Raw genomic sequence first — 27,992 nt, 5'->3', positions numbered from 1 at the left:
CCAAAGTCTAGTCCCAGAGCCAGTGTTTATTAGCAAGATGGAACCCAAGGGTGGCTGTGGCCTGGGCAACAGAGGGCCACCAGGAGCCTCCACCCATCCACCCAACTGCCCCCCAGAGCTATTTACACCCATTGCCTGAGGTGGTGGGCAGAAGGGAGCCCCAGGGAGCCCCTGCAGGCCCCAGGCCTCCACCATGGCCCCCTCTCCCCTTGGGGCTGGGGGGCTCCCCTCAACCCTGCCTGCGCCTGGCCCCTCTGCTATTCTCCCAGCCTGAGTCCAGATGGCACAGGAAAAGCTAAGGAGGTAGAGGGTGGCAATGGCAGGGAGAGGAGAAGGGGCTGAAGGTACTGCCCAACTCAGGCAGGACTCCTCCTGTCCCCAATAAATAGAGAATAAATACCTGGGAAGGGGTTGGCCTTGACTGAGTGCCCCCAACCCAGGCAGGAGCCAACATCCTGTGACGGCCCCTTCTTCCCTTCTCTTAGTGCACCTGAACCCCCACTCTCAGCCTCCAAAGCTGTCCTCACATCCGTGTCTGTCACAGCGTGGGTTGGCAGCACACATTGGCAAAGGTGTACAGTCTGTGCACCATCCAAGTAGGGCTTGCTCCCTCCCTGTGTCCTGTAGGTCTTGGCGGTGGCCGTCAAGCAAGTAGACTTCCAGTTGAGCCTGGGGACTGTGTAGTCTGGCCCTGCCAACTGGCTGGGCCTGGTTAGGTGGGCTCTGCTTTCTACTGTCTTTGACCAGCATGGGTCTAAGTTCTAGCCGCTGAGGCAGGCTATATACAACCCACCAATAAATACTGTCTTTGCAGGGGCAGGGTGTGTATAGAATATAGATTTTATATATATATATATATATATATATATATCTTTTATATTAAAAGAGAGGAGGGCTTAGCTGGCCCATTGCTGGGCTCAGGCAGCTGGCCTCATGTGTCCGGAGGGTGGTGCCGGCGGTTCCGGGGTTTTTTCTGGTCCTGGGGCTCAGGAGGCCTGGGTACCCCTGGGGCATCCCTAGGGCTGGGGGGCACATGGCGCCAGTAACCCTGGCAGTACTGGTGGATGAGGCCCACTTCTGGCTGGGCCAGCAGCTGGGCCAGCTCCTGGTAAGAAGGCGTGGGGGGTCCTGCGCCTGGGGGCGGTGGGGCGCTCCCAGCCGGCGGTGGGAAGAGGGCAGCATGGACGGCGTCCCGGCCCAGTACATGCAGCTGCACCCGTGTGACGACGTGCTTGAAGTTGTTCTCAGTGGCTGTGCAGGAGTAGAGGCCACGATCACCAAGCTGCAGCGCTCGAAGCAACAGACCCTGCTCTGTGCGCAGGAAGCGGTCTTCTGCACGAATCTGCAGGTGCAGGGAGCAGGGACTCAGGGGCTGTGTGACCACCCAGCTGCCCTAGCCAGCTCCCAGATCAGACCACCTTTGTGGCCATTCCACATAGGGGTACCCACGTGGAATTTCCATATACCAAGGAAAACCCACATGAAGTTTCCATATAACGAGAGAGATCTGAATAAGGCATCCATACATATTTCCATTTCAGGAGGGTTGACCATAAGGAGGTTCTGTACAATGAGAGAATTTTGGAGCACACACAGAGAATTTCCATTTAATGAGAGTACCCCAACACACACAGTTTCCATATAAAGAGGGACACCTGTAAGGCATTTCCATAAAGTGAGGGCTACCCACAGAATTTCCATATAGTGGAACTCATCCACACGATGCTTCCATACAAGGAGGTATATTCCCAGTGGGTCCATATATGGGATTTTCATGTAAAGAGGCATACCTATAAATGGTTTCCATATAATTATGCCTGCCCCACGGAATTTTCACAAAACTAGTTTCACTCAAATGATTTTCACGTAGGGAAGGAAATTTGGAAGGGGTTTCATAGAATGAGAGCATCCCCAGATTGGCCTCTATGCTACATTTCACCCACATGAAATTTCCACCATACAAGGGACTCCATACCCACGGTGCAGGACTGTGGGGCACAGGAACTTACCTCTCGGCGCCGGTCATTGGGATCTCGCTGGAACAGCCATTTCACAGTGGCCTGAGGCGAGCGGGGCTGGCACTCCAGGAAGGCTGCGCTGCCTGCCACACCGTACTGCACAGACTCCACGGCATTCTTGTTGGCTGTAGATGAAGAGGGCGCTGAGTAAGAGCGGCATTGGCTCTGGGCAGCCCACTGGCTGATGAGGGGCAGGCACTGAGGGGCACCCACCCATAAAGGCAGGGCTGCGCCACTGGGCATCTCCTCCTAGAGGGGATGACCAGGGATGTCCCATCTCTAAAACCCCAAGTCCCCTCACCCCCACCAACTGTCTGAGAATACTTACAGTGGAGGGCAGTGTGAGGAGCACCCAGGGGTGAGGCCCAGCACACTCACCATTGGAGTTGAACCCACGGCACTGCCTGATGGGGTTCCCATGCCGGACGTCCTGCCGGCGGCTCCGCCTGGATGAAGACAGAATAGTTCCTGAGAGCAGCTCCCTGAAAGCTTGCCCCTCCCCCCAGGTCCCTGTACCCTAAGACTCCAGAGCAGGGCCCTGTATCCCCAGGGCAGTGATGTCTCATTCATAGACTCTCCCAGGGTAATGCCCTTTCTACCTCCAAACCCCCAGGACAGGACCCTGGATCTGGTGGCTAAAACCTCAAGGGTCTGAAGGTCCACACCTTTTGGAGGATGCTGTGTAGCGGGAGCAGGCCTGGCCATCCCAGGCGCAGTAAGGGTCCCGGGCGAGACAGCAGTCGGCACAGGCGGCCCCATAGGCCTGGCAGCGGTGCAGGCTCAGATGTGTGACACCCACAGCTGAGGCCACGTATAGTTGTTGCTGGGGGGAGGTAGAGGCTTGTCAGTTCCCTCCCCACAGCCAGTCCCCATCAGCAGCCAGTTGGTCTGGGCTCCTTCTCTTCCCTGTTCCATGCCTCCATTTCCCCACCCCTGGGCCAAGGACATGACCCCAAGGGGATACAGACTCCTTCTCTACCCCCAACCCACTTCACCAAAGACTCACCCTCTTGGAAGAGATGGTCATGGTCTTAACAGGTGCTGGGTCCTGGAAAAAGGAATCAGCTTGAGAACCTGGGCACTTCCTCCCTGCCCTGACCTAGGGGCTGGGACTGGGAAGGGTCAAGGTAGGGAGAAGACTTGGTGGGTCCGCACCTACCTTGAAGACCTCCACCTCCTCCAGCATGAGCTCCTCCATCTCCTGGTCATCCTTGGGCAGCACAATGACCTTCTGCACTGTCCCGCGGTCTGGAACGGGCCGGGCAGGGCCTCAGTGGGGCTGGGGATACTGGGGAAGGGGCACCAGCCTCAGCCCCTACCCCCACCAGGGCCCAAACCCCCCTAGGGCAGTGGAGCAGGAGCTCTGTGCCACGCTTGAAGGGATTCCCTGGGATGAGGGGAAGAGGTCAGAGGGGACAGACCTCAGAAAAAGGGGGTAATGGCCAGTGTCTGCCCCCCCAACCAGACCCTCATTTTGGGCCCTGCTGAGACCAGGACACTGAGGCATTCCCTTGTGCTGGGGGCTCCTGGAGCTGTGGTGGATACACTTTCATGTGCACATGCACTTGCAAGCATGTGTGTCAGTATTTGAACCTGTGTATCCTGGGGGTGTCTGTCATCTGTCTCCACCCCTCTCCTGCCATACATGGAATGGAGTCTTCCCATCCCTAGCCTCAGTTATCTTAGAAGTAGAGAGAAGCAACAAAGGATGAGGGAGAAAGAGTTGACCTTGACAAGCCTATAGCAATTCCTAGCAGGGCAGGTCTCAGCCCCACAGATTGGCACCCCCCACCTACCCAGTGGGCCCCACATTGTAGGGGCCGGGAGCAGCAGTGGGTACCTGTGCCCAGGAAAAGCACCTCATAGCGCCCGTCGGCTGCATCCACTTGGTCCACAGCGACAGTGGTGAGACGGTAAGGAGCACCCGTGCGGACCACAAGGGGCCGCCGCTGCAGAGGGTAAACAGCCTGGTACATTAGTGGGTGGCTGCGCATGAAGTTGATCACTTCGTCAGGATAGTCCTTGGTGGACTTCATGGATGGCGTGAAGGTTCCGCCAGGGCACTGCAGGCAGGTGATGAGTGTCAGTCCCAGGCTGCCCAGATGGGCCACACCAGACCCACTAGCTTCAGGAGAGGCCTCTGCCCCGTCTGTCCTACCACCTCTACCTGCTCTGCTCTTCAAAACCCGCTCTCCAGGCGGGTAGCATAGAGGCCAATCTGGGGATGCTCTCATTCTATGAAACCCCTTCCAAATTTCCTTACACGTGACCTGCTAAGATCCCAAGGTCCCATGTGACCAAATCCCACAGCCACCTCCCTGGCCTCATGTGCCATGATCTTGTGGCAGCATTTAGCAGAGCTGACCACTCCCCTCCCATGTCCTCATCCCCACCCTGTTGTCTCCTTCCTCTCTGGCTATTCCACCAGTCTCACCCCTCCTCCTGCACAGCTGGACTGCAGGCCCTGAAGTCCTTGTAACACTCTAGGCACACTCTCCCTTTTCCCTGAAGCTGCTCCCCCTGCCTGGCTGGGGCTCATCCTGCTCTCCACCCCTGACAGCTTAACTCCAGCCCATTCTTCAACTCCAAGTTCACCTCTGGTGGGAAGCCTTCCCTGACACCTGCTGAGACCAGCTTTCCCCCTCCCTGTCCCACTGCAAGAGATCAGATCATGTTGTTCTGCCTAGACTCCTGTAGTGGTCCATGTCACACCAAAATAAAGTGAAACATCTCCCATTGCTGCAGATCTCGCAGGCCTGGCCCCTGCCCACTCCCCACCTCCTTACCTACTGTTAGCCTCCAAAGCTGGCCCTTCCTTCTAACTTTCAGCTCGCAAGCAGCCCCTCAGAGGGCACCCATGGAGCAGCCCATCACACCCTGCCCATCTTTGTCTCGGGGTCCGGCTGGGTTCCTTCACAGCCTGGTGCTGGCTGTGAATGCTGGGTTTTTGTGTGGGTTATGGTTCACCTCCCTCACTGGCTGTGAGCTCTGTGATGGTGGGGCCCATGTCCACAGGAGTCCTCTCAGAGGAGGCCTCTTAGAAGGAGAGGAAGGGGAGAGGCAGGTGAGCAGGGCCCTTACCGTGCCGGGTCGTGGGTAGGGCATCTTCCCTGAGAAGGGCATCCACTGGTAGTTGGGGCCTTCCTTGTGGGCAAAGGGCCCGTTGAAGACCATGCGGATGTCGGCCATGGAGTAGACACACACAGCAGAGCCTCGGAACACGGAGCTGTGTGCAGGGCAAGCTGCTGCTGTGGGTGGGGAAAACCTCGGCCCAGGGCCCTCCCAGCTTTCCCCCACCCTACAGATTGCCCCCAGCCTGGGGTCCTCCACAAGTTCTAACCCCTCAATCTGGCCACACCTTGCCATTGCTGGCCCCGAACCCAGCCTCACCCCGAGGAGGTAAAGACAGCATAAATGACCGGGTTCCTCACATCCTGGGTCTGCTGGACAAACACATCCTCTGGGGACAGAGGGAGAAGGTACTGAGAGGGTGCCTTAGGCAGGAGCCCCAGGGCCCCCCCGCTCCTCCCCAGGGGAGGGGGCCCACCAAAGGTACCCTGGCCACCCATCCAGCCTCCATCTCTCCCACTGCAGTCACAGGACCCTGCCTGTCTGCTGGGCACTCACGGAGCTCGTCAAAATGAGTCTCAATGCCATCCTCGCCCGGCACAGAGCAGACAAGCCGCGCCTTCAGGAACGTGCTCCACTTGTTGACCAGACAGCAGTGACCACCATCATCATTCTAGCGGGTAGGGGGTATGGGGTAGGAGTCCGGGTCAGATCAGCTCACTCATCCCCAAGACCCTGTTGGAGCAGGGCTGACAGCCAGGACTGGGCCTGGAGAGGGGACAGCATACCAGGCAGATGCGCCCAATGCGCGCGTACACAGCGGGGCTCTGCGGTGCCTCTGCCGACCGCTCGCGGAAGAAGAAGTAGAGCTTGTCATCATTGCGCTCTGCGCTGTCAGGAATGAGCTCAGCATGGATGAACGAGGGGTCTGCAGGTGGGCAGGGGTCAGCCGGGTGAGCCCTCCCTCTGACGGTGCCTTTTCCCCAACAGAATCCCCAGCCAGGTACAAAAACACCTCCAGCTCTTCTCCAGACAAGAAACTACCCCCACACCAGCCAGTCACAGGCCGAAAACTGCACATATGTTTGTTTATCATCCCCTTGCCATAAAACAGACAAACGCCCACCAAAAGTCTTGCAGGCCGCACTCACCATTGAGCCACCGGGAGTTGTACTGATCCGTGCGCATGGCTGTCTGCTTTCCAAGTGTGCGGAAGATGGCTGCATCAGTACCCATAAAATCGATGTAGACACCAGCATAGAGCTCCTCATCTGCAGGTGGGCCAGTGGATCAGGGAGTCTGCCTTTTGCTTGGGCCAGGGCACAGCCCAAATGACCTCCAGGGCAAGGTCTTGTCTCCCCCGCTTAGTCTCCCCAGGCATGATCATATCTCCAGTAGGGTGCTGGTAAATGGTAACACTTGGCTCTGGGCGGGTTGGGATTAGTAGCAATTAGCTCTGATTAGCAGCAATAGCCAATTTCTGCGCTGTAAATAGTCCACCATGGCTGATTTCAAGCTCCTAACCTGAGGCCACTGAAAGCAGAGCTGGGAATAACTGCCAACACCATTGCACAGAATTTCTACCTCACAGATACAATAGATGTAAATAACCACAAGAGCACAGATAACAATACAATGTAGTAAAATAATTAGGAAGTAATGAGTTTGGAGTATTTGTTACCTTTTCTGGTTGTTGTCACATTTGTTTTAATATAATTTAATTTTTAATAATAGCTTTTAATTTTTAATTTTTAATAATAACAATAGGCTCACAAAATTCCTGCAAATTTAACAGCTGAGCTGGCTCCAGCACACCACTCCATGTCTTCCCTCTGAGATTCCCCCACGGCAGGCGCTGTCATCCCCCATCAGACTCCCTGGTCTGGGCTCTGCCATCAAGCTGAGACCTTCTCACTCAAGAGGGGGATGATAATGCCCGCCCCCTGCCCCAAGGGCCTTTCCCAGACTTGGAGGTGGCACAGTGCCCAACAGCTGCTCTGAGAAGGCTGACTGGGTTGGACAGCCAGAAAATAGGCAGAATGCATGGGCCAGGGTCAGTGGTAGGCTTGCCCAACCTGGGGGTAGAGGCCGCAGCTGCTCCTGGGGCCCCAGACAGGACCTCTCCTCAGAGAACAGCCCCCAACTCTCCCAGACAACTGCCCAAACCAGAAACATGCTCTCCCTGGCTGGTCACAGGGCAGAACTCTCCACTGGTGCTTCCTTGTGGGCCTCTCCCAGCCTCCTAGACATACCAGGAACGTGCTATGTAACCACCCCTCACACCACGTCCGATACAGACTCAGCTTGTCTTCTCTTCTAGGCAGCCTACGGCTAGGAGGGCTCTGGACTGTGCATGGACCACACTGTTTTTCAGGGTAGGACCTGGGCCCCCAGCACCCCCATCCGGAAAGGCTGGATGGAGGCTCCTACCACCTAGTTTCCGCCCCTCAGGACATACCAGGCTCTGAACTGCACCCCTTCCCCCTCCCAGGTGGGGCCTCATTGAGGGGTTCAGGGACAGCCTGGTCACTGTTTCTGTCCTGGGGTAAGTGTTGGTGCCACATACCCTCCCTCCAGTGGCAGAGGCCATACATTCAGACTGTAGAACCAGGGTGGGGTGGGGGCACTCACTGATGAGGGCTGAGGCTGTGTCCAGCTTGGGGTCGTACGGACACTTGCCCTTCCCTGACTCGAGTCTCTCAGGCTCCAGGTAGAAGATGTAATCCTGCAGGCAGAGGGGGGCTCAGCACCATCTAGGCAGTCCCACAACCAGGAAGGGTAAGGTTATCAGGCTCCTAGGGTGAGAACGACCCCCTAGAGATACGCTGGGCCCACCCCCTGCACTTCTGAGAGCTCCTTGGGAGTAAACTCCATTCAATCAGGTCTCCCAGGGCAGGACCATGCTGTGGGGAAGGCAATTCCTAGCTCTAGTCCTTACCCAGGAGGTAAGTCTCAGAGGGCCCCACCTTGGGGGCCATGAGATGGGCATCGAGTGGGTTTTTAGGAGCTAAAGCCCCTCCGTGCCAACAGGCTCAGGAAGACTCTTACCAAGGCCCCCTTGGGCCACAAGGCACAACCCTTTGAGCTGCAGCTGCCTGTCTTGGGCCAAGGAGGGGCTGTAGACTTGGCCAGGGCAGGGGGCACTGGTCAAGGGCCTGTCCTTTCCCATCAGGTCCAATCAGGCCAAAGAGCTCTAAAGTTACTATGTCTCCAGACTTTATCCCCTACCTGTGGTCCTCAGGATGGACCAGTAGGCCATGGCCTTTTTTCTGCCCCTCCACAGAGCCCCCAGGCTCCAAAAATCCCCCCAGAGAGCCAGGAGTTGAAGGATCCAGCCCAGACCACATGGAATTCCAAAAGCCCCCTATGCTTCCCAGCCCAGCCTGGAAGATGCTGGGAGGAAGGCTGGCGAAAGCACTGGGACCAGGATGAGCTCATAGGCCAGAAGGGAAAGGCAGAAGGAAAGGGGAGAGAGAGACACAGAGGCAGGAGGAGGTGGCAGCAGGTGGCAGGATGGTGATGGGAAGGTGCATACAGGCCCGCTTCCAGTTGCACTCCGCACACGTGACTTCCTGCACACACAGGGACGGCACGCACAGCTTCACACACATCACTGCCAGCACACAGAACCCCTGCTTATACCCTAGACACACGCACACAGAATTTGAATGATCCTGCTTTTCAGCACTCCCTGCCACAGACGCACACACTGTCATTCACCGGCAGCCCCTGCCCCCCTGCCCGCCCCTGCCCAGCCCCAGTTCTCCCAGCCCAGGCCCGGGTTATGACTAGTGGACAAACTCTACCCCAGGAGAAGAGAGCTCCAAGCATGTGAGTGTGCGGGACACCTGTGTCCACTGGGTGACCCATGGGAGGCACAGGGCATGGACACGTAGAAGTAATGTGTCAGACTGCACCCATGTGCCACATTCCCACTCTGGGTGCTGAGTAAGGGGTGCCCAAGTATGTGTTGGTGTGTACTCTTGCGTCTCTACACACACATGTTCTGAGGCACAGCTGTCCCCAGGGCTCCTGTCCTCCCCACCTGGTGGCTTCATGACTTTTTGCCTGCAGGGCTCACACTGAGGCTGACATGAATCCAGCTAGGAATGGCTTCAGAGCCTGAGGGCACTGCAGGGGAAGGGGTGGGAATGGGGTGGGGGCAGAGAGGTAGAGGGAAGACCCTGGGGAGGCTGGCCTGGACGGATGAGGCCCACCTGGCGTGGGGCTGTGGGCATCGGGTGGAGGGCACCATCTGTGGCTCTGCTGCCGCGGCCTCTGACCACCTGCATCTGAGTCCATGGTGTGGCCTGAGAAGACGAGGAACAGGGGTTAGAGCTGGGGGTGTCAGGGGCTGGGGGAGCGGGCTCGGGCTGCCAGCCTCACACACCACACAGGCCAGGAACACACGTGAGCACACAGGCCCCCAGAGTACGTATATGCGCATGTATGTGCACACACACACAGGCTTGGCACACGCCTGCACACACATGTGCCCCTTAGGTCCAGTCGCTCTCACACATGCCCTATAAGGTCACACCAGCTCACACACATGCCCACATGGAAATGGAGAAGGGCAGAAGCAGGCAGGGTGGGCAGAGCTGGGGAAGGGGCAGCTCCCTCCAGGCCACATGGCAGCTGACCCAGGCGTCCAGCCTCTCAACGCTGAGGCCCCTGCCAGGCCCTCTAGCTTGGCCACAGGGGCACAGTCCACAGGAACAGGCAAGAGAATCATTGCCACATATGGAGCGAGTGCTTACTCTGTGCCAGGCACAGTGCTAAGAGCTTTGGGAGCATTAGCTCACTGCCTCCCCTCACACCGACCTGTGAGAAAGGCAGCTGTTAGCCCATTTTCAAGTGAAGAAACTGAGGTTCATTGAGGTGAAAGAAGTCACTCACCCGAGGTCACAGGGCTCAAAGTGGCAGGGCTGGGGCTCAAGCCCATCCTCCCATCAGGACCCTTGGAATACAGCCACCAGTGGGGACAGCACAGGGCCAGGGTGGGCGGGGCTTACCTGGGCCCGGCGGCCTCGGTTCACGTAGGTGCACATGGGGTTGTAGGCACCTGTCCCGCACACATACAGGTGTGTTCGATTCCAGGGCTGGATGAGCCTGACGAAGTTCCCGCACTCACCCTGGGGCCAGAAGGAAGGCTACGTCAGTGCCCAGCCACTGCCTGGCTCATTCCCTCTCTGGGATCACCTGCCCCCTTCCCTGTGGAGCCCACTGCACTCACGTTGCCATCCTTGCCCGAGAGCACACACTCCTCAATGCGCTGTGGGGAGGCTGCCCAGTGGATCTGCCAGAGATGGAGGTCAGAGGGTGCTGCCTGCTGGACAGGCCCTGAGCCCTGGGGTTCCACGTCCCCTCTCCCCCATGCCCCACATCTGGCCTGGTCCTTACAATGAGGGGCTCGCGGTTGATGTCGTGCAGGTCCAGGGACAGCACGTAGTCCTTGCTGCCCACGTACATGCGGTCGTGGTCCTCGTCCTTGAGCAGGATCCGGTAGTCAGTCGTGTTGAGCAGGAAGTTGAAGAAGTGGGCAGTGCCTGTGGCCTTCAGCTCTGTGGGTGGAGGACAGGGCACTAGTGAGGACCTTCAGGAGACCATCCAGTTGTACCCCCTTTGACAGAGGGGTACTGAGGCCGCGAGGTTTCCCTCTGGGCTCCCACCACACAGTTGTCTTAACCCTCCAGCTTCCCCTTCCAGGACCTACTCAGCTCCCTCTTCAGTCTTCAACAGGCTGGGAAGAAACCAGTGGGCCGGCTGGGGAAGGGGCCACACCCAAGGCTAAACCTAGTCTCTGGGTCGTGATGAGAGGGCTGTGGGTGTGGGCCAGGGTGTATGACAGCATCAAAGAGTCTTTGCTCAGGTGGGGGTTAATGTTCCCATGTTCAGGGTGGGGCTGGCTTCCCACAGGGGCCTAAAAGGGTTAATGAGCATGTGAGTGTAGGAGGACAGGTACATTTAGGACAGCCCGGAGGTGCTGGCATGGAGCCTGGATGCCCTATTCTCACCTCGGTTGCCCACCAGGCAGTGGGCACAACTGGTACACAGCACAGTTCACACCCGGCCTGAAGCAGGTTAGCCAGAACACCAGAAAGCCCTGCTGGAGCATGCTGCCTTACAGACCACTGCCTCCTCCAGACCCTGCAAGACTGCTAATGGTGGAGCTCTCAGGTCACTTTGAATCAGCCAGGAACGGTCATTTCTGGAAAAGAGGCTCTCCCCCTAGTGCTAAAGAGTCCCCAGGCCTCGGGGGAGGGTCCAATTGGGTCCTCTGTTTTCACATCTGAATGAGTCCAGAAGCCTTGGCCCTCCCACCCACAGGATGGTGGGGAAAAGTCCCGCTTTCTAGGGATGAAGGACAGGAGGGGGCTCAGCTAATAACAGACACAGGACTCCAGGAAGGTTGGGAACCTGCCTCTGAGAGGGTAGGAGATGAGGGGTACTCTTGGCAAGCCCTTCCTCCATCCACTCCAGTTATTTTTAGCTCAGCAGGAGAGTGAACAGTGTAATGAAGGTAATGAATATTCACACACACAGGGGACTTAAGATGACAGCCCACAGAACACATGCATGTATACACATGGCGCAGGTATGCGCACCTGCACAGACATGTCCTGCAACAGATGAGGCACTCACCAACAGAGTCCCACATGTCCCCTCTCCCCACAGCTGGTAGCCCATTTCACAGGGGGGTGGGGCGGCAATCAAGAGGCTGGCTTGGGACAAGCCCCAAGGCATCTTGAGGGATAGAACAGCTGGGATCTGAGGCTCTGGACACAGCCTGAAGGTGGGACCAGTAGGTGGCTCCATCCCATCAGTCAAGGTCACCCTCCACTTCAGGGCAGCTGTCTCTGGCTGACCCTGACCCTTGCTGGTGTGCTGGGGATCCTGGGACAAGCTGGACAGCAGCTTCGTACAGGAGCTCCAGGATGTGCTGGGATGGGCATGTAGGGTAGTTGAAGTGGGCTGGGGCCAGGGGACTCCAACAGCTGATCCAGAGCCCATGTCTGGTACCTCACTCTGAGGGGCTGGGGGGGGGCAAGGAAAGGCCTGACTATGTGGCAACAAGGGAATACAGGTGATGACCTTGGCCAGCCGCCGCTGGGACCCAGGGACGCCGAGGGATCAAAGGGCCGATCCCTGCCTGGCTATGGTCTCACCCGCCTGTCCGGCGGTGCCTCTGAAGTTCTGGGCAGGGCAGCCTGGGCACCTGTCCCGCACCTGTTGTTAGGCCACTCGGAGTCCCCTGCCTGTCCACCCAGCCATAGTGACAACAAGAAAGTAAACACTTTCCCACCCCCAGGCCTGGGAAGTGGCCAGAGAGGAAGTGGGGCTGCCAACAGAGCCCCCCCAGGCTGGGACAGCCCGCCAGGGGTTATTTATACCCTGGCTAGGGGCATGGCCTTGGTTGTGCCCTCACCCGTACTGTTGGGCTAGGGGGCACTTTGGGGTCAACGGAGGGAAGAGGGGCAGAGGCTCAAGTGGGCACCTTCAGACACAGGCACTTGGGGTGGGGAGAAGCTTCAGACATCTAGACCTCAGGGACCCAATCAGCCATAATCTATGCCATCCATCCCTGCCCAGCCTTGAGCACCTATAAGCCAGACAACTCCCCCTCTGCTGTGCCACGACTTCCAGGGCCCAAGCCCCAAGTCCACAATGCCCACCTGTTCCCAAAGCCCCAGTATTCCCAGGCTCTAACTCCCTCTGTGAGAAAGGCAGGGTGAGATCACTCAGCAGATGAGGAAACTGAGTCCCAGATGGAGGGGTAGGAGACTAGCCTTGACCAGACATCCTGCCTCTCAGTCCTCTGCACCCGCTATCCCCAGTCTGTCCCTGGGCAGAGGTGGGGGTGAAGGGAGCCTCTCAGTCAGTCATCAAGCATCTATGTACAGAGCCCTGTGCTCACAACATCCAATTTATATTGAGACACAGGGAAGGGAAGTGACATGCCACAGTGCATGGGGGGCAGGATTTCCACTCGAGTCCATGGCTGAAGGAGGGGGAGGCCATGGGGAAGTCAGTCCTGGTGGTGGAGAATGCCTGCCAGGAGGGCCTGGGCCGGAAGGTGACTCGCCCTCCATCGACAGGGCACATGACTCAGGACCCTAGGGACCCCTCCCAGTAACCACGGGATATGGCGTCAATGGCTTTGGTGTCACAGGATGTGATGCTCCAGTTACCATGGAAACTGGCAGGGGAGGGGAGCCCCCAGGAGGCCATGTTGGGTGGTGAAGAGGTGGCATTAGTGGGTGGGGGGCTGATGTGGACCCATCCTCATCATGTCCTCAGGCCAGTCCACGTCTCTGCCTCACTTGTCCCAGGCCCAGCTCTGACGGCAGGAGTGTTACCCCCCCCCATTGCCAAGGTAATATTGAGGGAGGGGCTTGGGTACAAACAAGGGTTCTGTGGGTGTCAGGACTTAAGCCTGGATAAGCTTTGACCTTGGCAGAAGGGAGGGTGGTGTGCCTGGGTGATGTCTCCTGCGAAGGCCTCCCCACCCCCATACTCTCACCCCAGCTGGGCACAGGTTGGGTGGGGCAACATCCGGGAAGGATTTTCCCATCATCAGGAAGGAAGAACCTTTTCTGGCATCAGACACCTCATTTCCGCAGCCATTCCCAGCCTCTAGGACTCTTCATGGCCATCAGATACTTGGGGTCCTGGCCCAGAATGGCCTGGCAAAGGTCCAGAGGCAGGAACATTTTCAATGCATAAGGGGCCTAATACTGGGGTCTCCATTTCCTCATCTCTGGGAAGCCGCTGATGATGCCTTACATTAAAGGACGTGGTGGGCGAGGACAGGCACCGAGGAGGCGTGTCCACAACTCTCACCCAAAGACCCCAAGTGGGTGGTCCCCACCTCTTGCTGCCTGTCTCCAGGACACAAGATCTGCTGCCAGTAAGGCAGGGGCTACCGCAAAAAGAGAGGTCTTAGAGCAGAGGTGGGCACTCCACCCGCCTTGGTTACAGCCCCACAAAGCAATGGCCCTGACTGACAGCGTCACCACCCCCAGCAGTGTTGGGTACTGGGGGTGATAGACAGGTCTCTGCAGCCTAGCTCTGACCTCTGACCTTGTGTGGGCTAGTGCAGCTGAAGAGAAATGGGATTGGGGGCGAAGGGGGGTGCTGGCCTGGGTCTTTTTCAGTGCTTCATCACCAGAAAGACAGACCTCCTGACCTTATGAGGAGGGAAACTGAGGTAGACAAGAATATGGTAGCAGTGGCAGCGACAGGAGTAGCCAGGACCAGGCAGTCCCTACTGGACAGCCCCTTAGACTCTAGGGAGAAGTGACCCCAGGCTCTTTTTCACTCCCCCAAAGCTGTGAGGGGGCCCCAGAGGAAGACTGGGGACTGGGCTGGTCCTCTGGCTCCTGGCCTAATCCTCTTTTAATGAGCGGCCAGCCGGAAGGCCTCAGCCCCTGGCCACATCCCTGCAACCCTGAGAGCCCCAGCCAGGCCAAGCTGGGGGCAGGGCAGTCCAGAAGCCTTCACATGCACCTTCCCCCTGCTCAGCACACCCACTCACTCATACCCCCATGCCAAGACCTCAACCACTGACCAGGCCAAGCCAGGGACCAGCATCTGCAGGGATATCCCACAGCGACACCTGCTTTGTGCTTCACGGGCCCTCTCCTGGGCACTTACCATTTGTTCAAACCCAGACCTCACATAGGCCTGGGCAGGGGAGGCTGCCACTGCAGATCTGGGGTTAGCTCTCCAGTCTCTTCCCCGCCCCCCCCCCCCGAATTTCTTGATTGGAATCCCTAAAAGCCAGACCTCAGCTGCCCCCTCCCTGTCTACCACCCAGGTAGGCTACAGGTTCCTCTGGTCTTAAGACCCTCAATATCTGCCCCCTCTCACATCCCTGGCCAGGCCTTCCAGATTGGAGACCCAGATGCCTCTCCAGGAGCCATCCACAGCCACCACCACCCCTTCTCCCCAGGCAGGTGAGCCAGGTCTTGCCAACAAAACCAATTACAGCCTCTCTCACCCAATTAGCAACTAATTATGGCCTTGTAGTCCATTCAACATAATTAACATGTAAATGACTCTGCGTGTTTATATTCAATAACTGCTCTGATTGAATTTAATTTAAATGTCTAAACTGGGGACCCCGTTACCGTATTTCACCACCTAGAGCTGCCACTTTCTGGGATATGTCAGCTCCTGCAGGGGAGAGGGACCCAAAGTCAGAGAAGAGGGTGGAGAAGGCACCACTGGCTCAGCCCTCATGAGGGTGGGGATAGTTACAGTCCCTGCATCTCTGACATGCCTATCCCAGGGGTTCAGGGAGGTAGTGAGGTAGGAGGAGCCCCCAGTGGGACCCTCAAGATGGGAAATCCTCTGGAACAAGGGGCCTCTCCTTAAGGACTACTGTAAACATCCCAGCTGTTCAGTAAACACCGAGCAAGGGTAAGAGCCACCCAGCTGGGCTAAAGCTCTGCTGTCTGCTTTTCTCTCATTTCAGGGGTGGGGGTTGGGACCAGTAGGCCCAGGCATGCTGTTCCCACGCCCGTTCCGCCCCAGCGCCCACCTGACCCGCCCAGGAGAGGACAAGGCTGGGGACATGGCTCTTCCTCAAGCCAGGAAAAGCCAGAGGGAAGGAGCAACAGGGTTACTCCCTGGCACACACGCTAGTCCCAAGCCCGGGGTTCCACACCTTGTCTCTCCAGGGATATCCAGTGACTTCTGACTTGTCCCAGCAATGAGGGGCTCTCCAGCCTAGAAGCCTCCACTGATTCCTGTCTACCCCTATGGCACCGTGGCACCTGATCATTCTAGGGCTGGGCTGGTGGTTCAGGGGGCCAAGAGGTCCTACAGGGACCTCATCAGTATACATGGGTGGTGCTTATGAGAACACATTTGGGCATTCAACAGCCAGACAGAAGTCAGGGCTCCAGCTCAGTGTGAAGGGGGTAGAAAGAGGGGTTAGTCCTGAGGGGGAAGGTTGCACTGATCCATTCTCAGGTGGGGAAAGTGAACCCGCTGTTCAGTGAGTGACTCCAGCTCCAGAGGCCCTGGGGAGGTGGTGGTGGGGGTGTACCCCTCCTCCCACATTCCAGACCCGCCCGGAAACCCCTTACTCCTTCCTCCACCACCTCCTCCTCCCCCTGACTGCAAAAGACAACAAACTCTCCATGGCTCATTTACTCTGATAAATCACCCAGATGGACAGGCCAGGATGGGACCGACAGGCTGGTGGGTGTCATGACCCTCCCCCTGCCCTGGGCCCAGCCCCCATCTCTGCCACCCTCCTTGGACTCCTATAGTCCCTTCACATCACCCACCCAGAGATGCCCAGGATGTCCCAGACAATTTTAGCCTCCTCCCCAACATTCTGATGGGGAAACTGAGGTACAGAGCAGCTAGATGAATGCTCAGGGTCAGCCTTGGCAGATGCAGTGAGGCCAGGTCAAGAGCCCAGACAGGGCTCAGCTGGTAGCCAGTCAAGCAAAGGTAACAAGTCCTCCACACAGGCCTGCTGCTGGGACAGGAAGGGGCTGACAAAAATGATAGTACAGGCAATCCCAGGTAAAGGTCCCCTGGAGTGCCACCCACTCAGCCTCGGGTGCTGCAGAGCCCAAAAGTTCCCCCAGTTCTAGCCGCCACTCTGCCAATTGCAGTATATGGCCCATTGGAGGTGATTGTACTGCCTGAACAGAAGATACACCAGGCTGTGGACTCTGCCCACAGAGGGAAATAAGGGCATCAGCACCGAACCCCAAGTAGGAAGAAACAGGCTCTTGGCTGGTGCAGAGAGCTCAGAGGAAAGAGCATGTCCGGGTAGGAAGCCAAGGAAGGGTGGTGATGGGAGGAGGTGGAGGCAAGGGGGGTAAGGGGAGGAAGGAAGGAAAAAGAGTGGGGGAAGGGGCATCTGGAGCTGAAGCCTCCTGGTCCCTGGAGGGGCTTGTTGCTTTGGGTCTGTCCTTGCTCTGCAGAGAGATACAACAGAGAGCCAGTGCTTGCTGGTGGCCCCAGTGAGAATGCCACATGTCAGCCTAGCCGAGCCCCAACCCATCCCCCCACAGGCTGGCCCCCTGGATCCAGGCCAACAGCCACTGCCCAGATCCCACTCTTTGCAGGGCCAGGACGGGTGGTCAGGGTCTGGAGCCCAGGAGGCCTCCACCCTCTCCCTGGGGCTATTTGGCAGCCTGGATGGGGGACTGCAGGCCTGCCAAGCTCAGGCACCCACGTGAGCTAGGCTTTGGATTCAGACCATAGCCTTCTGGCATCCAGGCCTCTGGCAAAGGCTGTCTTGCTATTTCTAAGAAAAATGCAGCAGGAATCCTCTCTGCTTCTCCATAATCCCAAGGTCTCCCTTGAGGCAGGGCTCAGATTCCCAGGACAGCACCAGGGCAGGCCAGGAAAACATGCTCTCTGCCCAGCTGCATAGATGCCTAAGTGAGCAGCCCAGGTCTGGTCACCCCTAGCATAAGCTACAGGAGCCAGAACAGTACTCACAGAGGGGATCTTTGCAGCTGACAATGTGCCCCCACTAGGCTTGGGAGCTTATTTCGGGGGAGCTACTTCCAAAGTATCCACTCTCCACCAAATGCATCTCTATCACTGGAATGTTTCCACAATACGTATTTAGTACCTCTGCCATGAGAAAAAAAGAGCTTAAAAACCACAAGAAGAAAGTTCAAACTCTACATCCTAGCCCCCAAAGCAAGACTCCGTCTAGATCTTGCCTTCTTCTCCAGGTGCTGCCCTGCAAGCGCCTGCCTCTGCTCCTGCCCGTCCCTTTCCCACAATCTCCCTTCCCCTGTTTGAGACACAGCTTCCTCCATGAAGCCTACCCAGATGCCCGTGGTAGGCATGCTCCTCCTTCTGACCCCCCTCCCACCACCCCACAGAGCTCAGGGCGCAGTCCTTTCCAAACACCATCTCCCTTACCAAAGGTTAGAATTCTCAGGGAGGTGTGAGGCAGTGCGGGACTCCTTGGGGCATCCCCCTGGATCAGCCCTCACCTGGTCACCACCATCAGTATAGCCCCCGGTTACTGAGACTTCCTTCACTGGGGCAGCAACAGTATTCACACAGTTAATCCTCCCAGCAACACAATGAGGCCAGTACTATTCTTATTCCCATTTTCCAGACAGGGCAGTGGGAACACAGAGAGAAGTTCACTGCTCAAGGTCTACCCACAGCCAGACGCAGTCTAAGCTCTCAGGATGCTGCTTCCATGGGGCCACTGCCATGACCACACAAGAGAAAACCAGGGCTCAGAGAGGCTAAGCCACTTGTCTGAGGTCATACAGCTGACAAGGGTAGAACTAGTCTGTCTGCCTACAGGGTTGGCCAACTCAACCACCACCATCACATCTGCATTATACCAAATTGAAGTACCCCACTCTCTGCCCTGAGTGAGGACTTGGAGGTCTCCCAGGAGTTAGGAACCAGGTACCCATGGCCTGAAAGCCACCTTCTGAGCTGTCACTACCTCTGAAGGGTCCAACGGGTCAGCGGTGCGCACTCATAGGTCTGCAACAGTCAAGAGCCCACTCCGAAGCTCGATGTATCCTAAACTACAGGGTGAAAGATGCCTTCATGGGCTAGGATGAGATTTTTATCTTGGCGGTTTCTCTTTAAATTCTTTATGATTACGAAGCAGCGGGGGCTGCCAAGGAACATGATTTACTCCTTGAGCATACACCAGCTCTTCACTTAGTGCCAAGGGAAGCTGGGGCCAGGGAGGGAGGGAGGGGTGGGCCTCATGCCAGGGAATCAGAGACAAGGCCTGTGCTGCAAAGGCCCAGCCAGTGGCGGTCCCATCCAAAGCTTAGCTGGATCCGGAAGGGCCACTGCTGAAGGCCCCAGCCCCTAGCCTAGCTGACTCAGGAAGGTTCTCAGGCAAGCACAGGACCCTGTCTCCACTCTCTCAAGGGCCAATTCCTAGCAAGTTGGGGGAAGGGCAGCCTCCAGAACCTCCCAACTCCTGAAGTGGCCACTTCCAAGTTCCCTCTCAGGAGTAAGGCAGCTTCCATTTCCAGGAAAACCGATATCCTAGATGCAGGGATCTGGGCTCAAGTTCATGCTTTGGGTCTTCCTTCCTCCCTCATCCTGACTCATCCTGGCACATCCACCCCTCCCCGCCTTGCTGGCTCCAAACCCCACTAAGTGCTTTCAAAGCCACCTGAACCCTGCCCAGCTCCCCGGTGCCCTTCTGGATCAAAGCTCCTGGGTCTCGTCCCTCCTCTTCCCTCACTCCTTTTCAGTCTGAATCCTCTACAGTTTGGCTGGCCAACGAGCCCCTGGGACAAGAGCAGGTCCTCTAGCTCCCCAGCCCTACCTCCACCCTGCAGCCAGGTCTAGGGGCCAGTGCTACATCAAGGCTTGCTAAAGGCGTTTCTACCTCAAACCATGCTCAACACCCCATATGAGTGAAGCAAGTGGGCTGGGACCCCTCCAAGCCTCTCATCTTGTCATTTCCAAACAAGGAGTCCTGGCACCTTTGGTCTTCTCATGCCACATGCAAATGACGTGAGTGGTGGCACTGTTCTGGGCCATCAGCTGCAGAGACTCAGAGGCCAGACTGAGGTAGATGGGTGGGCAGTGGCCAGCACCCTCTATTCACCCTCCACCTGCAGAATATCCTCCCTCACTGAGCAAGTAAATTATGCCTGGAGTCAGAGAGGGCCCAAATTCCATGTCCACAGGAGCCCTTTTCCTCTCTTGGGCCCCAGTTTTCCCATCTCTGATGTGAGAGGGCTTCCTAGGGGCCTTGCTCAGCTGAATAGCTGGGGTGATGGAGGGCTGGATTTGCAGCCTGGAAATAAGCAAACTCAAATTCTGCCACTTCAGCAGGCAGAGGGCACATGGGGCCTACCCAGTGCTACCCCAGCCCTTTCCTTGGGCAACGACACTGGGAAGGCTGAGGCTGGCTCCGTAGGATCCTGGAACCCCGTCCCTAGCTCATGGAAGAAGCTGTGCCTATAGCACCACCATCCCCTGCCCTCCACTCTTGGTCCTGGGATGGGCTCAGGCATCAGGCAGAGCCAGGCTCAATCTCAGTCCTGCTCCTGAGAGGCTTGGGAAGCCACCGAGCCCCTCTGAGCCGCCTCCTTCACAGGAAACCTAGGCAGACCGTCCTCAGACTTTGGGGGGACTTCTGCTTGGTTTTCATCATGGGTACCTACTATTATTTCTGTTATTTTCTTCCTTCCTGACATCCTCTGGCAAGGTGATCTTCTGCTCCCTCTCTACTCCTGACTCACTTTCCCCGGTAGCCCAGCTGCCTCATGTCTGCAAGACTCCTCTCCCCCACCCGAACACATCTTGGCTCCAGCTCCTAGCCAAAGCCAGCCCAAGTAGCAGTGGTGCATTCAGGGTGGCTTCCTGGGAAGAAGTAAACACTCTCCCAGTGGAACAAAGGACTTGGCAGGGCCCTCCAACTTCCCTGCTGCTGCCCAGGAGGGAGGTGGTGCCCCAGAGCCTAGGTCATCTCAGGGTGGGGGGAAGAAGTGCATTTTCTCCCAGATTTGGGCAGTGACTCTGGAGTGAAGGGGACTCCGGCCCAGGCATGGATGGGTGGAGGAAAGAGGGCCCCGCTGTCCAGGGTCTCCAGCCCCAGGTATCCCCCAGCTCCCAAGAGTGGGGAATGAACGAATACCTTGCCTGCTCCTGGAAATCTTCCTCATTTGACCCCTCACTTCTGCCCGACCTCAGCTGTGTTGCTGATTGAAGCTCAGAAGATGGGCCTTAGGAATCCCCCCAATCTGACTGAAACCTGGGTCCCTCTGCCCTCACACCCTCCTGACTCTAGACCTGGCTGGGGTGCTCAGGGCGGAAGGGTGGGCAGCAAGCTCAAGCCTGGCCCAGTTCCTGCCTTTGTTCCTTTATCGGCCCAGGGCAGTGGGGCCCCTCATGCCAGCACCTCCAGCTTGGAGGGTCTAGCTCTACCCAGTTCAGAAATGGCACTTCCCAGCTGCAGTAGGACCCAGGGCAGGACAGGGGATGCCCAGCTGCTGTATCCATTCAAGGTACAGATGGAGAAACTGAGACATGGGGCCACAGTGACCAGCTGTGCTTCTGAGAGCAACCCTCTCTGTGCCCCTCATGTGTACCTGGGGAGGAAAGATCCCCCCACTCCCAGAGCCTGGCCTAACAGTGGGATCCCAGTTTCTCCAGGCATTGGTCTCCATTCTCCCTCCACAAACACTTGGTGAGGGCCTATTCCTCACCGGGGGCCACATCACATGGTTGTGATCTGGCTGAGACTACAGTGTACAGTAAGTGCTGGGCTCCTAGGTGGCTCTGACCAACTGGGTGTCTATTGTCTTTTCAGCCAGTTTGACTGTTAGCACCCCATCTTGTACAGTGCAGAGTCCCTAGTACTCAGTACAGGGCCTGGTGCACAAGAGGTGCTCAAGTATCTGTTCAACTGAAGTGACATCTAAGCTTCAAACTAAGACATGAGGTCAGCTGGGAACAAGGAAAGTCATTCAGGGCAGGGGAATCTGCATGTGCAAAGGCACAGAGGCCTGGATGGGGTGGCCCCACATGTCCTACAGCCCCGCGCCAGGCTGCCACAGCAGACAGCAGCACCATAGGCTGGCTGCCAGCGAGTTCCGCTTTTAGTCACCGCGGGTGTCAGCTTCAGGCTAATTGTGAGGGAATCGACCAGACACGATGTGGGCGCCGGCAAGGCCAGGACACCAAGGTTCTATTTCTGTCCCTGCCTCTGTCTCCTGCCTGACCTTGACCCTGCCCTTTCCTGAGCCTCAGTTTCTCTCTCTGGAAAACAGGAACACAATACTTTGCTCCCTTGCCCCTGGAAGTCCGAGAAGGTTTAAAAAGACACAGAGAACCTCCCTATGTCTCATCCCTCCTGCTTCCTTGCATGTATGATAACTAAAATAACACCCAGAGTGAATGCAAGGTCCCAGGCTGTGGAGATGATGCCACCCATCCCTTCCCCTGTTGGGGGAGGAGACACTCCTCTCCCCCTGCCAGCACCCTGGGCTAGGGAAGGGGTTAGAAAGGGGATCCGGCCTCTTCAAGATTTATTAATCTGCTCTGAGTAATTCCACCAGGAAAGGGTGGAGGTATCAGCAGAATAAATATCTCACCTTCCCAGGCCTGGGAAAGGGGGTGCTTTTCCAACCCAAACCGATTAACTTCTCTGCCCATTTCTCAGGCCCTGCAGAGGATTCCTTCCAGGCACATCCTCAGAAATTCTAGAAGTCAGCGACAGGGAAGAACCGATGATAAGCAGCTTACTCCCCACTCCTCCCATCAAGTTTCAGAGATGGGATGAGGCCAGGGGAGGGGTCCTGCTGAGGGACACAATGAGGTGGGGCTTGGGCCACAGCCAAGCCTGAGGAAGGAAAGGTCAGCCCAGCCTTTTACCCCAATATGGCTGCCCGGAAATCTGGCCAGCCAGGGCTGAGTCAGCCCCACCCAGGGCAGGCAGCTGGATGAAGTTACCTCTGGCAAGAGCGGGCCAAGCCTGTGAACTCAGCAGTGACCCCAGGTCCCCCAGACCCCAGCATAGCCACTGCCTTTCACCCTAGGCTCAGGTTAGACTCTTCTAGCCACACATACCCTTGAGGAAGTGGCTAGGAGTGAGTCATCTGTACACCTGGCTGTGTACCATGTGTGTTCACCTGCCTAGTGGGTTAAGTGCAAAGTTGAAGGAGCTGGGGGACCAGAATCTCCCTCTGTGTACCCCAACCCAGCATTAAAACCTTCCAGTGACTTCCCAGGCAAAGTATTCAAGGGGATCTCAGGAGCTCAGGTCTCTCACAATAGCATGCACTCTCCCTGAACCCACCAGGTGGCCTCCCTGTCAGTCACCAACAGTGCCCTCTCAGTCTCCTGGGAAACCCCCCTACCTGGAGACCTGTGGGAAAGCTCCTCAAGAACCCACACCCCAGCAGAGCAAGTCCTGCTCATCCAGACTCCTGAGGCCCCAGTGTCTTCCCACGGCAGGACCAGATGCAGAGCAGTGGCAAGAAAGGGCCTCAGTAAACACAAGTCCAGAAGGAGTGACATTCCCATCTCCCCAATTATCTCACAGAGAGACACCCTGCAGACCTTAGGCCACCCAGCTCAGGAACCCACAGTCTGATGGAAGATGTCCAGACTCAGGATCCTTTTCCAAAATGTCTAAGTGGTCCAGTCTCCAGCCTGTCCCAGCAAGTCACTGCCTCCCTTGCCTCCCCTTCCCTGCCAACTCGTCCTTTTTTCCCCCTGACCTCGCCGCTCTCTCTCCTCCTGTACAGTGGAGTCAAGTGCTGTGAAGAGAGAGGATTTCTGGGGAAGAGCAAGGCAGCCTCTTACCTTTGAATGAGAGCCGGACCCGAGGCGTGGCTGGGAGGTGGTCTTGGAAGGGGGTGGCTGGCCAGGCCCCAGTCAGTAGGGAAGCCCAGAGGAGGAGACCAGCGACAGGCATTGTGGGAGGGGCCTAGGGTCCAGGAAGCAGGCTTGGCCCTCTGGACACCTGAGAGGAAGGAACCAGATTGGAATGCGTAAGGCAGATGGGGGAGTCCTGTCCTACTGACATTTCCCTTGTTCAATTTCTGCCCAAGGTACCTCCATTTCCCTGCCTGAACAAAAAGGGTGGTGAGTATCTCCATGCTATAACCCAGCATGGGGCCATGAATGCCCCAGTGTGAAAACCTCATATATGTTCTTTTGCCTGCCTTTGTCTGGGGAGGTGTCGCCAATGAAGACCAGAGCCAACGGGTGCCCCATAGCATCCTGAATTCCATTCACAGGGCCCATCTCAATCAAGCAGGTGATCTTTCCAGTTCCCAAAGGCTCTCTCCCCTGTTCCCACCCCCAACAAAGTGGGCTACCCCTTCTCCCTCCCACCTTGAGGAACAGGGGAAGAAATGGGATCCATCCCTGCCTGCTTTAGCCAAAGCTCTCTTCCCAGTGCTGGGAAATCTGGACCTGATTATTGGGGTGGAGAGGTGGTATGGGAGAGAGTGGGGGAAATGAGTGAGACACAGGCAGATATCCCAAAGCAGAAGAGAGACAGCATTGGTAAGAAAAGCAGCAGCAGTGAATAGCAGGGTCCACTTTCACTAAAATCAAAGCAGGAGGGGCCCAGGTCAGATAGGCAGAAGGACTTCCTGCCAAGGAAAAGTTTCAGCTCTGCCTATAGAGAGCAAAGAAAAGGAGCTAAGATGGCCAGTGAGCCTGGGACAGGGTCTGAGCCTACTACCTTGTCCCCTTCAGAGCGACCCCCTCCCATCCTCAGCAGGTCCAAGTTTCGATACTGTGTTTTTCAAATATTGTCTCCCCAGGCAGGCTGGCTGTTGGGTAAACGCAGCCCAGCAGCAGTTGTTGGAACATATTGCTCCCTCCTGGCACAAATCAGTGCCAACTCCTACCCCCCCACCCAGATGCACTGGGGGTGGGGGCATCAAGAATGACAATGTGAGCCCCATCCCCCAGATCTGCCCTATTCTCTTCTCCCATGAGGCAGGATCCCAGGCCCATTTCTAGAACTCTGGGATAGGGGTGGGGAATGCTATGACCTGTTACTCCCCTGCTATGACTGCCCAACGCCAAGGCAAGGCCCAGGCTCCACATCTGACTCTTAGGCCCCACTCAAGAGACCCTGATGCCCTCCCTAGACCCACCTCCCATGAGCCCTTGCCTCTCCTGCCAAGGCAAACCGTTCGTGTGTCCTCTGACAGGAACTGTAGCTTCAGGCCTCCTGGCCTATTCCTCATGTGGTGCCCTCTGCAGGAACACCTTCTCCTGAGTGCCTGGCACATCTCTCCTGTTCCCCCATCACAGATGCTCCCTCCTGGGGAGGCTGGCTGAGGGAGGAGAACCAGCCTCTCCCCAAGTCTGCTGGGCACAAAGCTAGTGCTGACTGAATGACAGGCTCTGACAAATGGGCAGGTGGGAGAAAGGGCTGTGTAGCCACCATTACCCTCGGGGTGCACCTGGGAGGCCCCCTGCTAACAGCTTTGGATATACACACGTCCACATGTGCTTGCCCACACATGTCCTCACAAGCATGAGTTTGCTCAAGAACTTGACCTGCTGCTGGGTGCGGCTCAGGGGAGCAGGGAGATACCATCCTGGCTTCTGGAGAGCAAGACGCAGTCTGAGTCCCTCTGTGAGTTTTGATCCTATGTATCAGGGGGCTCACGTCAATGTGCCTTTCGCCTCCTCCATCCCCATGACCTCATTTTTTCTGCCTCCATTTTCATGGTGACAAGGTCAGGGTCACCAAGGACAGGGATGGTGTCACCAAGGTGTCCAGGAAGGTGAGGGGCCTTCCACTGGGCCCCTACAGGGACCTCCTACAATGCTCTGGCCTTTTAAAGAGGTGAATGGGGGATGCTCAAGTCTGCTGGGGCCTCAGGCCCTAGTTCAGGCCCCCTCTTTGGCAACCCAGGGGGTGGGGGAGAGGAGAGGGAAGGAAGAAGAGGAGAAGGACAGAGAGGGGAGGGGAGGGCATTTCTACTACAGTCCCTTCCCCTCTGCCAGCCCCTAGATGCCTTCCATTCAGCCCCAGCCCCAGAAAAGCCCCCAAGGCAGACCAAGCCCAGGTGGGTGGACAGAGGAGGAACTGCCACCGCCACCTGGGAGCCCACCAGGAGGAGAGCAGAGAAAGAGGGAAGGAAGGCTGGTGGGAGGGAGCAAGACAGGGAGGCAGGCAGGAGGGAGGAGGAAAGAGGGAGGAGAGAGGGAGGGACAGAGGAGAGAGCTCGAACAAAGAAACGAGGAGCTGGGGCTGGCAAGGGGTGCAGGGAAGGGGCGGCCAGAGGAAGGGATCCGGAGGCACCTGGGGGTGGGACAGGGGGCCAGGTGGTCGACTCGCTCAGCCCGATCCAGACCTCCCAGGCTTGGAGTGGGGGCGAGGGGGTGGACAGCCTGCCTCAGGGAAGGGAGATTGGCTCCTCTAAGCTGAGAGCTGCCTGGAAGGAAGGAAGGCAGGCAGGAACAGGGGCAGTGGGGGAACATGGGGAGGAAATTATTAACAGTACCCCACCCGCAACACAGCCCTTCAGATACTCCCCTCCACCCCAGCAAGAGCTTCTTCCTGGCTCCTTGGCCTTCCCCTCCCCCAACAGCTCATGGACCAGAGCCACCCCAGCATAGCTGGGACTGAAACCCCCTTTTGTGGCCACGGTTTCCCAGTCAAGGTCACCTGGGCCTGGCTCCATCCTCCCCCCCAAGGTATGCTGAGCAGCGGGGGCTGAGGCTGGGCTGCCGGCCTTCTCTCCCGGCCCCCACCTCCGCACTTCCGGGCCTGGCTCCTTCAGAGCTGAGGGGGAGCAGCAGGGGTAGGCGTGGCTGTGCCCTCACTTTGCCTAGACCTCATACTCTGTGTGTCCAGGCACACCCCCTGGGTCGCCTGGGAAGAGGCCACTGCTCCATCCAATCTCATAGGCTGGGATGAGGCTCCCAATCCCTGGGCTCACTTTCCCCATCTCTACAACTAGGAGAGCAGCTGCTAGGAGACAATCTGGGTGAATTCAGGAGGATGGGGGGTCCCCAACCTGGCCCAGTTCCAGGGTGAACACACTGGTGCCTTTAGTTTGCACCCTCCCAGGCGTTAATGGGCTGGTGGCAAAATACAGCTATCTCAAGAATCAGGAGGTATTTATCCAGCCGGCCCCCAGCCCTAGCTCCGTCCGACTCCTCCTGCCAGCACTACCTCATTCCTGGGCCACCTTGACACATTCCTGTCCCACCTGCTCTGGGCAAGCCCACCAAGCTCCTGTTATCCCCTGCCCACTTCACATTTGGGGCCTCTGGTTCAAACTGGGGCTTGATGGAAGGCTCTCCCAGGTCACCTACACTCCACATAAAGACGTCCCCCTAATCCAGGCAAGACTCCCTGCTGTAAAAGCGAACCCAAGGTGGCAGCTGGGGGTCAAGGGGGCTGGCATAATTCTGGAAGAAAAGCCTCCGGGGCTCGCGGTCCTCCTGCCTTGCTGATCTAGGAGACCCCCCACGTGCGGGCTGCCAGTACAGCGTTTCCCGTCGGGCTGACCCGGTCTTCAGATAGAGACACTGAGGCACCTACTGGGGAAGAGTGCTGCCTCAGGCGTTAGTGGGAGACAGAGCTGTGACCGGAGAAGCCAGATCGGGACTCCCGCTCCAGGAGCGTGAGGGTGGGGATGTATGAGAGCACCCACCCACCCAGAACCTTGCGGGAAAAAGTTGCTTTGTACAGTGGTGACCCCGCAGGCCATAACGTCCACACATCTCCACGCCGCCCCGGAGCTAAGGAGTCCAGACCGCTGGGACAGGTACGAAGCCCATCCCAGTTCTGTCGCCCTTGCGTCGGCTGGTAGCCCCCCGGGTCGCCGAACCCCGCTCCCTGGACACTTCTGCGGAGTTGCAGTGCCGCGGGTCCCAGAGGGTCGTGGGATGGCCCGGCCGCTTGCCCGCTTCCTCCAGGTTCCCGCTGCTACACTCACCTCTTCCGCGGCGGCGGGGCCTGGGCGGGTGGCGGTACTGAGCGGCTCCCCTTGGACCGGTCCGCGCTAGCGGACCCCCGGGGCCATGGCCCTGCCCGCGCCCTCTCGCCGTTGCGCCTGAGTCTGGATCGGCGCCGCGGCCGCGGCTTAACCGGTTCCGCGGGCTTTGGGCTCGTCAGCAGCCGAGGCCCCGGGCCCCAGCCCGGGCCATGGGAAGGCTCAGGGGCGCTCGGGGCCGCCTCCCCGGGGGCGGGCTGCGGGCGCCCCCTGGCCAGCTCGCGGAGGGCGCATTCCCCTGCGCGGGGCGCGGGCGGTGACGCGCGCTCGGCTTCGGGGCTCTGCGTTCGCCTGGCTGCTGGACTGAGGCCGGGTGGCCGCGCTGGTCTGCACCGTTCCTATCGGCGCGCCCTCGCCCTACGCTGTGCTCGGGGCTCGCCGGACCGCCGCGGTTCGTTTGCTCGCTTGCTCTGGTCTCGCGGCCGCCGGCGGGACG

The 27,992-nt window shown here is 57.7% G+C and overlaps 1 protein-coding gene across 2 annotated transcripts; it reads right to left on the bottom strand.

Moving 5' to 3' along the window:
- Positions 1-6: 6 nt before the first annotated feature.
- Positions 7-27,990, bottom strand: SEMA3F (semaphorin 3F). 2 transcript variants are annotated; one of them, XM_063114209.1, is made up of 19 exons: positions 27,500-27,990; positions 23,385-23,544; positions 10,491-10,651; positions 10,324-10,386; positions 10,103-10,222; positions 9,305-9,397; positions 7,719-7,812; positions 6,239-6,358; positions 5,876-6,015; positions 5,646-5,760; positions 5,409-5,478; positions 5,100-5,244; positions 3,859-4,081; positions 3,178-3,266; positions 3,025-3,066; positions 2,684-2,841; positions 2,397-2,464; positions 2,010-2,143; positions 7-1,342 (listed from the first exon to the last, which is right to left on the bottom strand). In XM_063114209.1, exons 2-19 carry the CDS (start codon positions 23,494-23,496, stop codon positions 932-934), a joined length of 2,358 nt encoding a protein of 785 aa, XP_062970279.1. In that variant the 5' UTR covers positions 23,497-23,544; positions 27,500-27,990; the 3' UTR covers positions 7-931. The 2 variants fall into 2 exon arrangements, with proteins under 2 accessions (XP_062970279.1, XP_062970280.1); XM_063114210.1 differs by lacking the exon at positions 9,305-9,397.
- Between the last annotated feature and the right edge of the window lie 2 nt (positions 27,991-27,992).

Source organism: Cynocephalus volans, chromosome 11 (genome assembly GCF_027409185.1).
Source record: "Cynocephalus volans isolate mCynVol1 chromosome 11, mCynVol1.pri, whole genome shotgun sequence".
NCBI classification, from domain to species: domain Eukaryota; kingdom Metazoa; phylum Chordata; class Mammalia; order Dermoptera; family Cynocephalidae; genus Cynocephalus; species Cynocephalus volans.
This window is presented reverse-complemented; position numbering and strand designations above follow the sequence as displayed.